Source organism: Panicum virgatum, chromosome 7N, assembly GCF_016808335.1.
Source record: "Panicum virgatum strain AP13 chromosome 7N, P.virgatum_v5, whole genome shotgun sequence".
NCBI classification, from domain to species: Eukaryota; Viridiplantae; Streptophyta; class Magnoliopsida; order Poales; family Poaceae; genus Panicum; species Panicum virgatum.
This window is the reverse complement of record NC_053151.1, coordinates 37,107,674-37,122,689: the sequence shown is the minus strand read 5'-3', so window position 1 is coordinate 37,122,689 and position 15,016 is coordinate 37,107,674. Positions and strand designations below refer to the sequence as shown.

General features: G+C 46.6%; 1 protein-coding gene and 1 pseudogene across 1 annotated transcript; one reads left to right on the top strand and one right to left on the bottom strand.

Annotated features, from left to right (window-relative positions):
- The first annotated feature begins 342 nt into the window (after positions 1–342).
- On the top strand, positions 343–2,725 carry LOC120681213 (annotated as a pseudogene).
- Positions 2,726–6,654: 3,929 nt separating this feature from the next.
- LOC120683757 (phosphoenolpyruvate carboxylase kinase 1-like) lies at positions 6,655–7,999 on the bottom strand. Its single transcript, XM_039965834.1, has 2 exons — positions 7,098–7,999; positions 6,655–6,901 (listed from the first exon to the last, which is right to left on the bottom strand). Exons 1-2 carry the CDS (start codon positions 7,939–7,941, stop codon positions 6,846–6,848), a joined length of 900 nt encoding a protein of 299 aa, XP_039821768.1. The 5' UTR covers positions 7,942–7,999; the 3' UTR covers positions 6,655–6,845.
- Positions 8,000–15,016: the final 7,017 nt, after the last annotated feature.

Genomic DNA, 15,016 nt, shown 5'->3' with positions numbered 1-15,016 from the left:
GGTCAGACCGGGGTGCAGGTTTTCCGGGAGACATAACTCCCTCATCCGGACTCTGAATTGGACGTTCTATATATGCATTTCGATCGTATCGAGGAGATCTACACAATGGTGCAGTTCAATTTGCAATTTGACAAACTTGCCTAGACTGGTCTGACTGGTTCATATGAGAGGTCTGACCGGTCTGTCCAGATTGCCCAGAAAACCTTAGTCGTGCCAATTTTGGGTGTCAACAAGGAGGAACTCATATCTTAATATAATCCACATGTATCTGAATTTATTCAGAGTTTCTGAAGGGTAGAACTCCGCAAAGCTCAACTCAAGTGTGAGAATATACAGAGGAGGATGGAAGTGCGCTTTCTGCAGCTTGGTGCTGGTCTTCTACTTCTGCCAGCGGCACAGCCTGCCCCTACCACTGCGCTTCCTAGTCCTCAATGCCAAAAGAAGTGTAGCAACGTTGAGGTACAGTACCCGTTCGGCATCGGCTTGGAGTGCTCGCTGGCACCATACTTCAACGTCAGCTGCGAGGTACAAGAAGACGGCATCTCCAAGCCGTTCATCCGTGATCATCTGGAGCTGCTCGATACTTCACTGACCCGAAGCACGATCCGGGTGCTCAAGTACTCAACAACATCGCGACATACTGCTACAATGCCTCCGGGCTCATGGAGGGCCGTTTCTGGGGGTTCAACGCAGGCCCTACGCCCTACCGCTTCTCCGACACCCTTAACAAGTTCATCGTCATCGGGTGCAACACAATTGGGTTCATCTCTGACAGCGACGACAGCAGGAACCGGAGCTACCTGAGCGACTGCATGTCGACGTGCAGCAAGGTGTCTGAGCTGACGAACGGCTCCTGCTCAGGCGCAGGCTGCTGCCAAACAGCGATACCAAGGGGGATGAGCACCTACCGGGTCGGTTTCCAGATCGGTGCCAACACAAGCCGGATGTGGAAGTGCAACTACGCTGTGCTGATGGAGGCTGCCGCGTTCAACTTCAGCACCACTCACATCAACACGTTCAACGACACGAATGCTGGGCAGGTACCCATGGTTCTGGACTGGGCGATAAGAAATGAGAGTTCGTGTGAGGTGGCCAGGCGGAACAAGACAGGCACTTACGCATGCCTCAGCACTAACAGCGAGTGTGCAGATTCATCCAACGGGCCAGGGTACGTGTGCAGCTGCTCCAAAGGGTACTCAGGCAACCCTTATCTTCCAGGTGGATGCCAAGGTACCGATTCGACTTTGTTCTCATCACATATTGTTTATGCATACATGTTCAAATTACAATGTCTTCCGTCTCTCCTCCAGTGGTTTAAACTGTCCATTTACTGAACTTAGTTCTTCTCACCTTACTGCAGATTACGATGAATGTAAAGACAGCTCATCATGCCCTTCGGGTGGCATCTGCCATAACACGGAAGGAGGATACCGGTGTTCATGTCGAGCAGGAAGGAAGTTTTCTGGTAGAAACAGAACATGTGACCCTGATACGGGCCTAATAATAGGTAAGACCATCCGTTAGCTATACAGCTAATTTCTCATCTCATATATGAAATATCAGCTGCCAACAATGCTCTAATTAACATGGTTTCTAATTTCTTACAATGTGTGGAGAATCATAGATAAATGGTTTATAACCTCAACAAACAAATAAGATCAAATGGAAGTGTTCAAACAATAACGCTCTCATTTGATGTTGTCATGCAGGAGTTACAGTTGGCTTTCTCGTTCTCATGATTTCCTCCTTCTCTGGCCACATGATCCTCCAAAGAAGAAAACTGAAAAAAGTTAAGCAAGAACATTTTCGGCAGCATGGCGGCATGCTTTTATTCGAGAGGATGAAGTTAGAAAAGGGTCTTGCTTTCACGGTATTTACAGAAGGTGAACTTATACATGCCACAAACAACTACGATAAGAGCAGAGTCATTGGAAAAGGGGGGCACGGGATGGTCTACAAAGGGATAGTTAAAGACAACATGCCTATTGCAATTAAGAGGTGTGCACTTATCGACGAAAGGCAAAAGAATGAGTTTGGTCAAGAACTACTTAGACTATCTCAGATCAATCACAAGAACATTGTCAAACTCGTGGGCTGTTGCCTTGAGCTGGAGGTTCCAATTTTGGTCTACGAGTTCATCCCAAATGGCACACTGTTTGAACTTATCCATGGCAAGAACCAAGCATTACAAATTTCTTTCAGCCCCCTTTTGAGGATTGCTCATGAAGCAGCCGAGGGACTCAATTTCCTACATTCATACGCATCTCCTCCAATCATTCATGGCGACGTGAAGAGCGCCAACATCCTTCTTGACGGTAATTACATGGCAAAAGTGTCAGATTTTGGAGCCTCCATACTAGCTCCTTCCGACAAAGAGCAGTATGTTACTATGGTTCAAGGCACTTGTGGCTACCTTGACCCCGAATACATGCAGACATGCCAACTGACAGAGAAAAGCGATGTGTACAGCTTCGGCGTTGTCCTTCTGGAGGTCCTCACCGGTCAGGAACCTCTGAAGTTGGATGGACCTGAGACGCAAAGAAGCCTAGCATCAAATTTCTTGTTCTCCATGAAGGAGAACAATCTTGGCGCGGTGTTGCCGAACCACATAAAGGGGCAGGAGAGCGCTGAATTGGTCAGAGGGCTTGCAGAACTAGCAAAACAATGCCTGGACATGTGTGGCAGCAACAGGCCGTCCATGAAGGAAGTTACCGTCCAATTTTGACAAGATACTACACTAAGAAAGTAAAGTCACACAAGTTGCAATAAAGAAATATGAAAGCTTAAATAAGAGGGATGAGAGGAAGCAAACTCTCGACACGAGGATTTATCCCGTAGTTCGGATTGCCACAAAGACGCCCCTACATCCATATTGTTGAAGTACTCACGAAGAGTATTGCTTCTCGGTAATCAAGTCTCTTCCGTGAACACAATCACGGTCACCTTGATCCCGCTTTTCATTAAGGAGATTCTTCACAAAGGGTGGGGTCTCCACGTCCACCGCACAAGATCGTCGACGCCACTCCACACCAAGCCGGAGGGTTGAAGACATGCCGGCGAGCCACCAAGACTCCAAGAATGGCCGGCGCACCAGGATACAAGCTTTGGTTCACTCTAGAACCAGCCACAAGGTGCAACACTTTGCTCTCACACTCTTTTAGGAGCTAATCCTAGCACTAACAGTCACAAAGCTTGTGCTATGACTAAGCATTTGATCTATTTGCACTTGGATGGCTTGGAGGTGTTCTTGGATGTGTATAAGGCTTCTAGGAATTCCAGCAAGCTTAAAATGGCCGGAGGTGCCCATATATATAGCCCTCTAACTCAGAGTAGCCGTTGGCCTTTTTCTGCGAAGGCATCGGTTGAACCGATGGTATGGCATCGGTTAAACCGATCACTCTGGACCGACTAGTAGCCGTTAGTTTCTCTGACACAGCTGCAACACCACTTGTGATCATCGGTTAAACCGATATTTGGGCGTCGGTTAAACCGGTGATACTTGATCTTTACATATCCGTTGCTCTTGATTCCTTTCTGCTGACGTTATTGCACCGATACTTGCTCCGGTGGGCTTGACATCGTCTCTGAGTAATCGTACACTGAATGCACCGATACTTTCAAGTGATCCGTCGGTTAAACCGGTGCCTCAGAACATTTCTGACTTGATCCCATCAGGCACCAAAACTTACACCGATGCGGAGGCGTCGTTGTATCCGGCATAAACCGATGGTACAACCATAGTCACAGGATTCGGGGTGGATGCCTCGTCCCACAACCCGGGAACGCCGTTCCGATTCGAGGGTCGAGGTCGAAGAGGGTCAGTGTCCCATTCAAGGTTGGATCGCGTTCCGGTTTGAGAGGGGTCACAACCCCATTTAGCAGATTTAATTGGGATAAGAAGGTTAAGAACAGTGGATTGGTGTGGTTTTTGTTAGATAATGAGCCGAGTACGTGTACTATGGTCTAAATGTACTATTTTTATACATTTCTTATATGCTTGTGCAGATTAGTTTCTTCATTAGCGCACATATATATAGTTTTTGACTTTTTGTCCTTTTAAAGACGCATCAACCCGAAGATATCGACCCGGATGAATCAGGGTCGCGTTCCACATAATAATTTATCGTTCCATAGAGGTATACCCCCTTCGTACCACAATTTTATAAAGTGACGACCCTCGACCCTCGACCCCGTTCCTTGACCCGGTCGACCCAGGAACTTTGTGACTATGTGTACAACATCGGTTTAACCGGTGCAGCTGACTCTGCATTTTTTTGTCCAATTCATCGTGGCGGATTGGATTTTTACTGTGCTTTAGCACTTCTACGCCGGATTGGACTTGACATCTTGACGGTAGATTGGTCTTTGCGTCTCGACGATAGATTGGACATGGCGTTTCGACAGTGAATTTGATATGTTGTAATATATTCATAGAACTTAAAAATCTTATAAATATGATCTCACAAATTTTATTAGTCGCATTAATTATGCTGTCACTCAATCATCAAAATTATAAATAATTGTCTAATGAGGCCGTATTGCTTACACCTGCGGGACTGTGATCGGTCAGATTCTCGGTGAATCATCGATCGCTAGCGTTACAGGGGGGCCTGAAACTCTGTTGGCAGAGCAACAATGGGTCATCTTCTCGTTCAGAACGGGGAAACAAAGCAGCAGCAGCATTAGCAGGGACAGGGAAGCGTGCCGGATGTCCATGTCCACGGCCTGCATCTTACGGCAGCATCGTATTGGCGGGATGAAAAGCAGAGGGAGGCCAACCAATACGAGCAGGAACGTATCAGTCTTTGAGAAAAGAAGCAGCACCGCTGAGGAGAGGAGAGGAGAGGATAAACCCAGCATATGCCGTGCGCGCCAAAGGATAGGATTATTCGTCTAAGCATATCATATCGTCTAGCTACTAGTAGTAAATTAGGAAGAAGTAGCGGGACGAGAGGAACGAATAATCACGCGAAGCAAGGTGATAAGGGCATAACCACTTTCTTGCTTCCCCACGCGTTGCGTTGCGTCATATCGGAATCAAAAGAAGACGCTGTGCAGTGAACGTCGTCAAGATCTTCATCAAGGCGCTTATTACATACTCTGCGAGCACGTACATAGTGTGCATGGTCGGGGCAGTTAAGTAGTGTAAGGCCTGTTTGGGACGGCTCTGTCCGTCGCTGCTCCGACTCCGCACTGCAGTAACCGGCACTGTACTGCACTGTAGCGCGGAGTTGAAATAATCTGCTTCATACTACAGTCAACTGCAGAAGTGGAGGAGCCAGTGAAGCCGGAGCCGGCGAAGCCCGGCCAAACACCCTAAATCGGATCGATCGGAGCCGTAGCTGCTCATATTCCGGGCGTGCACGATGCTGGGCTGAAAAGTGAAAAGGAGAGGGCAAGCAATAAGGGGCAGGTACGTATCGTATCTACTCCGCTTGTCCGCCCAACTACTAAGCTCACCACGCAGTCGGCACTCGGCACACCCGAGGTGTGGTGTGCCACAACGACCCCAGCTGCCTGGGTCGGTCTTGCAAGGAGCGATGCGGATTCCCCATTTCCCCGCTTGGGATCGCTTGCAAGCCAAGCAAGCACAGAAAGGCCAGGACAAAGCAAGGCATACGAGCTGGTACGGCTCGTCCGGCGGGGGAGGATAAACCCAGGATGTGCCCCGTGTGCGCGGTAGAGGGGTTTGCACCAAGCCTAATTAACTAGGGTTAATGCTTCTTTCCCCGTATAGGTAGATGCATATGCGATCACCAATCGAAAACGAACCGGAAGGAGAAAAAAAAAGATGCCTGAAGCGTTGCCAAAGGATATAAAAGCATCTCCAGTAAATTGCTTATCTTTCATATCTTATATATTTTCTCTCTCCATCATCAATTAATTTTTACATTTTTAATAGTAAGTGCTATAGCAGATTATTTAGACGATACGGTGGTTTAGGGAGTAACCCTCTCCATTCGAGAAAAGAGAAGTGTGTTTTGACGATTGCCAAAAAAAATTTATTGTTAATAGAATTAGTAGTCTACTGGAGTACCTGTCATTACCAAAAACATATTTTTTTATTTTTTTAGATAATGAAAAAACCTCCAATTTCAAACCGCTCCAAAGAAATGTATCAGTCCACAATTATTACAAATAAGGCGGGCTACACATATCCACGGGATGCATCATCCGAACCCCCCTCAAAATTTTCATTTCAAAGCCGGAACGGACAAAGTTATAGACAAATCTATTAGCAACAGCACTTTTATTCATTTGTACATGCGCGGTTAGGCATCCGTACTACATACATCTTCGCATCAGATCACAACACATTATTACTCCATCCGTCCCAAAATATAAGTATTTATCGACTTTCGCGATTCACATTTGACCATTCATCTTACTCAAAAAATTTATAAAAATATTATTTATTTTGTTATGATATATTTTATCATCATATATATTTTAAGTATATTATAATTATTTTTATATTTTTATAAATTTTTTAAATAAGATAAATGATCAGATGTGATCAGTAAAAATCAATAAATATTTATATTCTAGAACGGAGGGAGTACAACAGCTTGTGCCCTCTCTCTGCCGAGCAAAGAGGGCGGCCGAAAAAAAAGACCCAAAAGCAAAAGAGAAAAACACGGCCCAGGCGAAAGCCACCACTGTCACTCCCCTCCCCTGCGGGGATCGCAGGCGCAGGCGCAGGCGCGCAGCGAAGCGACGCTCTCCTCCGCACCGCTCCTCGCCGCGGTCGCGTACCTGGATATACAGAGACGTCGATCGATATGGACAAAAACTCGTCGGGCTCCGGAGAACACTCGCCGATTGGTCTCGGCTTCTGCCTGGATTCAGGTCGGCTGCACCGCCTCCTGGGCGCCCCCTCCGCTCTGGATCCACGGGTGCCCTGCATATTCGTTTTTTTATAAAGAAAATCCAGGATTAGATAGGTTGTTGGAGGCAGATAAGATACGGCGGCGCATGATCTGCTGGTGTCCGATTGGATTACGATTTAATAATGGGTAATAGCAATTCTAAGCATTCCAAATGCAGGGCAGAGTCGAGATAAGGAAGGGGGGAGAGCGATCGTCCGAACGACTTACGGAGGACCTGCTCGGCGGAGAGCCTTCTGGAGACGTCGCGGCACATCATGCGCCGCATCAGGTCCTTGGCCGCCGGCGACACCCCGGCGAACAGCGCGGGCGGGAACCTGAGGCCGCCCCTCAGCACGGCCGCGAACACCTCCGCGGGGGTCTCGCCGCCGAACGGCAGCGCGCCGCCGGACAGCAGCGCGTACGCCACCACCCCGGCGCTCCACACGTCCACCTTCTCGCCGTATTCGCCGCCCGCCACCACCTCGGGCGCCACGTAGTGCGGGGTGCCCACGAGCCCCTCGGCGGCGCCCCGCCCGCCGGCGCCGGCGCCGAGCCACGAGGCGGAGCCGAAGTCCGCGAGCCGCACCCGCGGCGCCGCGTCCTCCTCGCCGGCGGGGTCGTCATCGTCCAGGTCGAGGAGGACGTTGTCGGGCTTGACGTCGCGGTGGACCACCCCGGCACGGTGGCATCCCGCGAGCGCCTCGGCGAGCTGCGCCACGACGCGGGCCGCGGCGGGCTCCGGCACGGGCGCGCCGCGGCGGAGGCGGACCCAGTCCAGCAGGTCCGGCCCCGTGCAGAGGTCCATGACGGTGTGCGTCCAGGCCTCGTCCTCGAACACGGCGCGCACCTGCACGACGCCCGGGTTGGCGCCCCCGGCGCCCGCCAGACGCGCCAGCTTGGGCTCCAGCCCCGCCAGCGCGCGGTCGAGGTCGTCGGCGAGCGCGGAGCGGTCCACGGACTTGACGGCGAAGGGCTCGCCCGTGGCGCGGGAGGCGCAGCGGCGGACCAAGCCGAAGCGGCCGCGGCCGATCTCCTCGCCGATCTCGTACTCGCGCCTCAGCTGCTCACTCATAGATCCGTTTCCTCGTCGTCGCGGTCCGTTGGTTTCGGGATAGTTCCATCCCGGCAGCCCGGGGAGGCGCCTATTTAACGGCGCCGCGCGCCGCAGAATATTCGGATCTCGCGGGGACTGCGTGGGCTCCAGCGCTCCTCCTGTCCGTCCGGGGCCGGGCCACTCTGCTGTGCTGGGCTTGTGTTTAGTTGAGTACTCCTACTAGTACGTGTTTATTCAAAAAAAAAAAGAGTACTCCTACGTGCAAAACGGATCGGATGCCACTTGGGCACTACAACTAGTCCAACCATGTTTTTTATGTGCACATTAAAATACTCCCAATAGTACATGTTTGGCAAAGATGGAAATTCTGTTAAACTTTTACGCTTACTCCCTCCGTCCTGAAATATAGGTCATTTTAGGATTTTCCCAACAGATTATGAAGATAGAAAAAAGACTCTAATACCCCTAATTATTAAGCATTAGAATTTTATTTGAGTAATTAAATATATGCTTATTAAAGTACCATGCTCTTTCCTATGTACTTTCTCCATATGCACCTCCCCATACATGGCTACATGCACGTTTTTCTATTGGAAAAGACCCAAAAACAGTATTTCAAAAAAAAACCCGAAAACGATGTACAATTAAAATGGTTCATTCACTCTCAACCTAAAATGCCTTACATTTTAGTACAAAATTTGAACTCAATAATGTCTTACATTTCAGGACGAAAAAGAGTATGATGCACGGGCAATAAGCATCACTAGCCGTTTCCTTCAAAATCGGTTCATCGAAACTAGGAGCAACCGAATAGAAACTTCTTCTATACACATTCACAATTGAAAAGGGGCACATTCATAACATGCCAATACACTCCCTCTGTTCTAAAATTTAGATCCTTTTGATTTTTTAGATCATAATTTTAGTATGCACTTGGATATAAATTATATCTACATAAATAGTAAATAATATGAATATGAATATAAATATATAAATACTAAAGTGATCCATCTGTTGGAACGAATGAAGTACGTGTACCGTATGTGTAGATTATATCTAATGGAATTTGGGCTAGTCCCATGAACAATTTTAGAAATTCCAAATAAATCTCAAAGGCCCATGGTGCATGAAGAAAGTGAGTTAGGGTGCAAACCTTTAATCCCACATTGCTAGGGGAAATTGAGGAGGTCCTATGGATCTCCTATATATCTAACACATAGGCTACATCAGAGTACACATCAACTCAAGCTAAAATTACAAAACTGAGCTAGGGTTACAAATCTAGAGTTTTGCCTCTTTCTCGCTGTTGCGCTGCCATCATAATCTAATCCATCACGAATGACGGTGTGCACCGGCGAACAGGAGAGCAGATCTCTGGAACCGCTCGCTCTTGTGATCCTGCACCGAGAGAGGGCGAATAAGGTTTTTGAGAAGCGCTAAGCGCGACTGCTCATCTTCTTCGCCACGGCTCGTCCTCCGTCCAAGTCAGGAGCTGCGGCGTACCGTCGTCTGCAACGCCGGTTGCTGCGCTCCGTTCGAAGGACCGTCTTCGTCTCGTCTGCGCCTTTCATCTTCCCAGCGGCTCCCGCACAGTACGTATTTTGTGACAAAATCTGTTTCATAATCATGTTTTCTAAGATCATGTTTATGATATACGTATTGTCTAGTATGTTAGAGTCATGCATGCTAGGTTTAATTCTTGTCATCATAAATCTAGTTCGGAATTTAAACTTACAGTTGTCTATTTTTTCAACAATCCAAAAACTTTATTATAGGCAATATGTTGATTTAATAATGGCTGGTTTCGCTGAGTCACAGAGGCCAGAAAATTTTACTGGCGTGAACTTTAAGATCTGGAAGTCCAAGGTTCGCCTCTGATTTACTGCTATGCACATCTAGGACATGAGACTTGGCAAGTCTGAGGGCGTACTTACTGCTGAAGAGCAGAAGAAGTACGATGAGGCCAATAATCTCTTTGTCGGATGTATCATTAGCAATCTGTCAGACGGATTAGTCCGTGTGTACATTGATGAGACAGAGGCGAAGACGTTGTGGGATGCTCTGGTTGCAAAGTATGATGTAACAGACGCGGGCAATAAACTGTACCTCATGGAGAGTTTCCATGACTACAGGATGGTGAATAACCATTCTGTGGTGGAACAGGCGAATGAGGTGCAGTGCATTATCAAGGATCTTGATCTCCTAAAGTGTCCTATTCCCGACAATTTTGTGGCTGGATGCATTATTACAAAGTTGCCTTCCCATTGGAGGAACTTCGCCACAACTCTGAAACACAAGAGACAGGAGATATTAGTTGAAAATCTGATAGCGACTCTTGATGTTGAGGAGAAGCCTCGGAAGAAGGACGTGCCTGAGAAAGAAGATCAAGGTCAGTCCAGCGCCAACCTGGTCCAGAAGTTCTCACGTGGCAGGAACAAAGGGAACAACAAGCCTAACAAGACCACTACCTTCAAGAAGAAGAAGAACAAGGCTTTAGAAAAGTGCTATACATGTGGTAAGCTTGGACACTTCTCCAAGCAGTGCCCAGATCGGGCAGACCGCAGGGCCAAGAAAGCAAATGAGTCCAAGAATGTCAACATGGTGACCATGAGCAACACTGGAGATGGGTACGGTACTTTACCTACAGTTCTTTCAGTTTTTCAATCCACGAGTTGGTGGCTTGATACGGGTGCTAATGTTCATGTGTGTGCTGACATCTCTATGTTTTATTCTTACAGACCATCCGGGACTTCTCTGTGCTGATGGGGAACGGCTCACATGCTTCTGTTCATGGTGTTGGCACGGTAGATCTAAAGTTTACTTCGGGGAAGATCGTGCAGCTGAGGAACGTGCAGCATGTGCCCACTATCAACAAGAATCTAGTCAGTGGGTCAGTCCTATGCAAGGACGAATTTAAGGTAGTGTTAGAATCCAATAAGTTTGTCGTGTCGAAACATGGACAATTCGTTGGTAAAGGCTATGATTGCGGAGGCTTGTTTTGCTTTTCTCTTACTGATTTTTGTAATAAGTCGGTGAACCATATTTGTGGCAACGTTAGCGCTGATGCGAGTGTTTGGCATTCACGTTTGTGTCATATTAATTTTGGTTTGATGTCTCGGCTTTCCAGCATGTGTCTAATTCCGAAATTCTCCATTGCCAAAGGTTCTAAGTGCCATAGTTGTGTGCAATCAAAGCAATCTCGGAAGCCTCACAAGGCTGCTGAGGAGAGACACTTGGCACCTCTAGAACTCATACATTCTGATCTATGTGAGATGAATGGTGTGTTGACAAAAGGTGGGAAAAGATATTTCATGACGTTAATTGACGATGCGACTAGATTTTGCTATGTTTATTTGTTGCGAACTAAGGACAAGCGTTAGACTACTTTAAAATCTATAAAGCTGAAGTTGAGAATCAACTAGAGAGAGATCAAGCGTCTAAGGTCAGATCGTGGTGGCGAGTATTTTTCCAAAATATTTGATGAATTCTGTGAGGAGCATGGAATTATTCATGAGAGGACGCCTCCCTATTCTCCCGAATCAAACGGGATTGCCGAGAGGAAAAACCGCACGGTGACTGACTTGGTTAACTCCATGTTAGACACAGCTGGTGTTTCTAAGGCATGGTGGGGGAGGCTATATTGACTTCGTGTCATGTCTTGAATAAAGTTCCAAACAAGAATCAAGATCAAACTCTATATGAGATGTAGAATGGGAGAAAACCATCACTTTCTTATCTGTGCACGTGGGGGTGCTTAGCGAAAGTTAATGTGCCTATTCTAAAGAAACGCAAGTTGGGACCTAAGACAGTGGATTGTGTCTTTCTAGGATATGCTCAGAGGAGCATTGCTTATAGATTCTTAGTGGTTAAATCTGAGATACCAGATGTGCATGTTGATACTATTATGGAATCTCGTGATGCAATATTTTTTGAGAATATTTTTCCTATAAAAGATATGCATAGCAATTCTAGATTTTCGACAGAGATAACTCCTCAACCTGCAGCACCTATCGAGTCTTCTGAACTATCCGATGAACATGAGCATGTCCTAGAGAAGGATGACAGTGAAACTCCTAGAAGGAGTAAGAGACAAAGGATTGTGGTGACGATTTCACTGTGTACCTTGTGGACAATACTCCCACGTCCATTGCAGAGGCATATGCATCTTCAGATGCAGATAATTGGAAAGAAATAGTCCAAAGTGAGATGGACTCAATTCTTTCTAATGGGACATGGGAGCTCACTGAACGACCCTCTGGTTGCAAGCCAGTAGAATGTAAGTGAATATTCAAGAAGAAATTTAAGCCTGACGGTACTATTGACAAGTACAAGACTCGGTTTGTTGCAAAAGGGTACACACAAAAGGAAGGCAAAGACTTCTTTGATACTTATTCACCTATCGCTAGATTGACCACTATTCGAGCATTAATTTTCTTGGCTGCCTCATATGATCTTATCATTCATCAGATGGATGTTAAGATAGCTTTTCTAAATGGAGAGTTAGATGAGGAGATCTACATGGATCAGTCTGATGAATTTGTAGTGAAAGGTAAAGAAAACAAGGTGTGTAAGCTCTTGAAGTCTTTGTATGGGTTGAAACAAGCACCTAAGCAATTGCATGAGAAGTTCGACAGAACTTTAATTTCTGCGGGCTTTGTCATTAATGAGGCTGATAGATGTATGTACTATTGCTATGGTGGGGGTGGAGGAGTAATATTATGCTTGTATGTGAACGACATACAGATCTTTGGCACAAACATTGATGTGATCAATGAGGTCAAGTCCTTTCTATCAAAGAGCTTTGATATGAAGGATCTGGAAGAAACTGATGTTATTCTTAATACCAAGCTTATTAAGGTTGAGAATTAGATTACTCTTTCACAATCCCATTATGTGGAAAAGTTTTTGAGCCGTTTTGACTATATCGACAGCAAGCCTTCTCCAACACCTTATGGCCCCAGTGTGATGTTGAGAAAGAACAGAAAAATTGCCAAAGATCAACTGAGATATTCGCAGATTATTGGTTCACTCATGTACTTAGCTAGCGCAACGAGACCCAACATATCTTTTGCTATGAGCAAATTGAGCAGGTTCATGTCAAACCCGGGTACTGATCATTGGCATGCACTTGAAAGGGTTATGCGCTATCTTGCAGGTACTATGAGTTATGGGATTCACTATTCTGGGCACCTTGCTGTGCTTGAGGAATATAGTGATTCGAACTGGATATCTGACGTTGATGAGTTATATGCCACGAGTGGGTATATGTTTACCTTTGGAGGTGGTGCGATATCATGGAGGTCTTGCAAACAGACCATTTTGACGCGGTCAACCATGGAAGCAGAATTTATTGCTTTGGACACAGCCACTGTTGAGGCAGAGTGGCTGCGTGAGCTCTTGATGGACTTGTCTATGGTTGAGAAACCAGTGCCGGCCATCCTTATGAACTGTGACAATCAAACGGTGATAGTCAAAGTGAACAGTGCTAAGGATAATGCAAAGTCATCAAGACATGTTAAAAGACGACTGAAGTCTGTTAGGAAGTTGAGAAACTCCGGAGTGATAAGTGTGGCTTATATTCAAAAGACAAAAACCTGACAAGTCCCTTTACAAAAGGATTATCACGGAATGTGATAGATAGTGGTAACCCAACCTATGTGATCGGAGATCCCGTGAATTAGGACTTGGGGAGAACAAGCTTATGGTGAACTGAGGAGAGTAATGGTTAAACCCTCTCTAAGAAAAGATGCAATACTCTCAGTTGCTGTAAGGCAGGTTGGTTATTTGCCTTAATGTATTTTTGTTGGCTCTAATGAGCAAAGGTGCTGTCCTACATAGCATTCTTGAAAGAACACACCTATATGAGTCTGACTGTCTAACATCGCAGTCTGTGAGATTTGGGTGATCTCTAGTAAACTCATGAAGAGACCAGGAAGTACGACGTATATGCTCCAATCGCGGAGCAGGCTACTGGCTGCCGTGTACTGGTTCGGGCTTTGAGTGAATCTTGTTCGTACAAAACTTGCAATTCAAGGCTTAGTCCATTGTTCAAGTTGTGAATGAGTGTAGCTTGAAGCTCTAAGCGAGAGTTCAACTTAACAGTCCTTGCTGAAAGACTGGTATATAAACAGTAGTGAGAGACAGGCAAAATCTCTGATGGGTATTTGAGATCTGGTGGGGGATTGATGGAATTTGGGCTAGGCCCATGAACAATTTCAGAAATTCCAAATAAATCTCAAAGGCCCATGGTGCATGAAGGAAGTGAGCTAGGGTGCAAACCTTTAATCCCTAGGGGAAGTCGAGGAGGTCCTATGGATCTTCTATATATCTAACCCATAGACTACCATCAGAGTACACATCAACTCAAGCTAAAGCTACAAAACTGAGCTAGGGTTACAAACCTAGAGTTTTGCCTCTTTCTCGCAGCAGCGCCGCCATCATAGTCTAATCCATCCCGAACGACGACGTGCATCGGCGAACGGGAGAGAAGGTCTCCGGAACCGCTCGCTCTTGTGATCCTACACCGGGAGAGGGCGAATAAGGTTTTTGAGAAGCGCTAAGCGCGATTGCTCATCTTCTTCGCCACGGCTCGTCCTCCGTCCAAGTCAGGAGCTGTGGCGTACCGTCGTCTGCAACGCCGGTTACTGCGCTCCGTTCGAAGGACCGTCTTCGTCTCGTCTGCGTCTTTCATCTTCTCGGCGGCTCCCGCACAGTACGTATTTTGTGATCAGATCTGTTTCATAATCATATTTTCTGAGATCATGTTTATGATATACGTATTGTCTAGTATGTTAGAGCCATGCATGCTAGGTTTAATTCTTGTCATGATAAATTTAGTTCGAAATTTAAACTTACAATTGTCTATTTTTCCAACAATATACATGTGTCACGTTACATGTATACTAGTACTGTACCCTATTAAAAACGATACTATAGGATTTGCTAGTATGGAATTTTAGGAACGCGCAACCCAAGCTGACACCTGACAGTCTCCGGCGGTATGTGACCCGTGAGCACTTGGGAGCAGCCGAAGCCGAACCACGAGGCACTCGACGGTCGACGCATCCGACCATTCCCGGCAGTCGGGCAAACG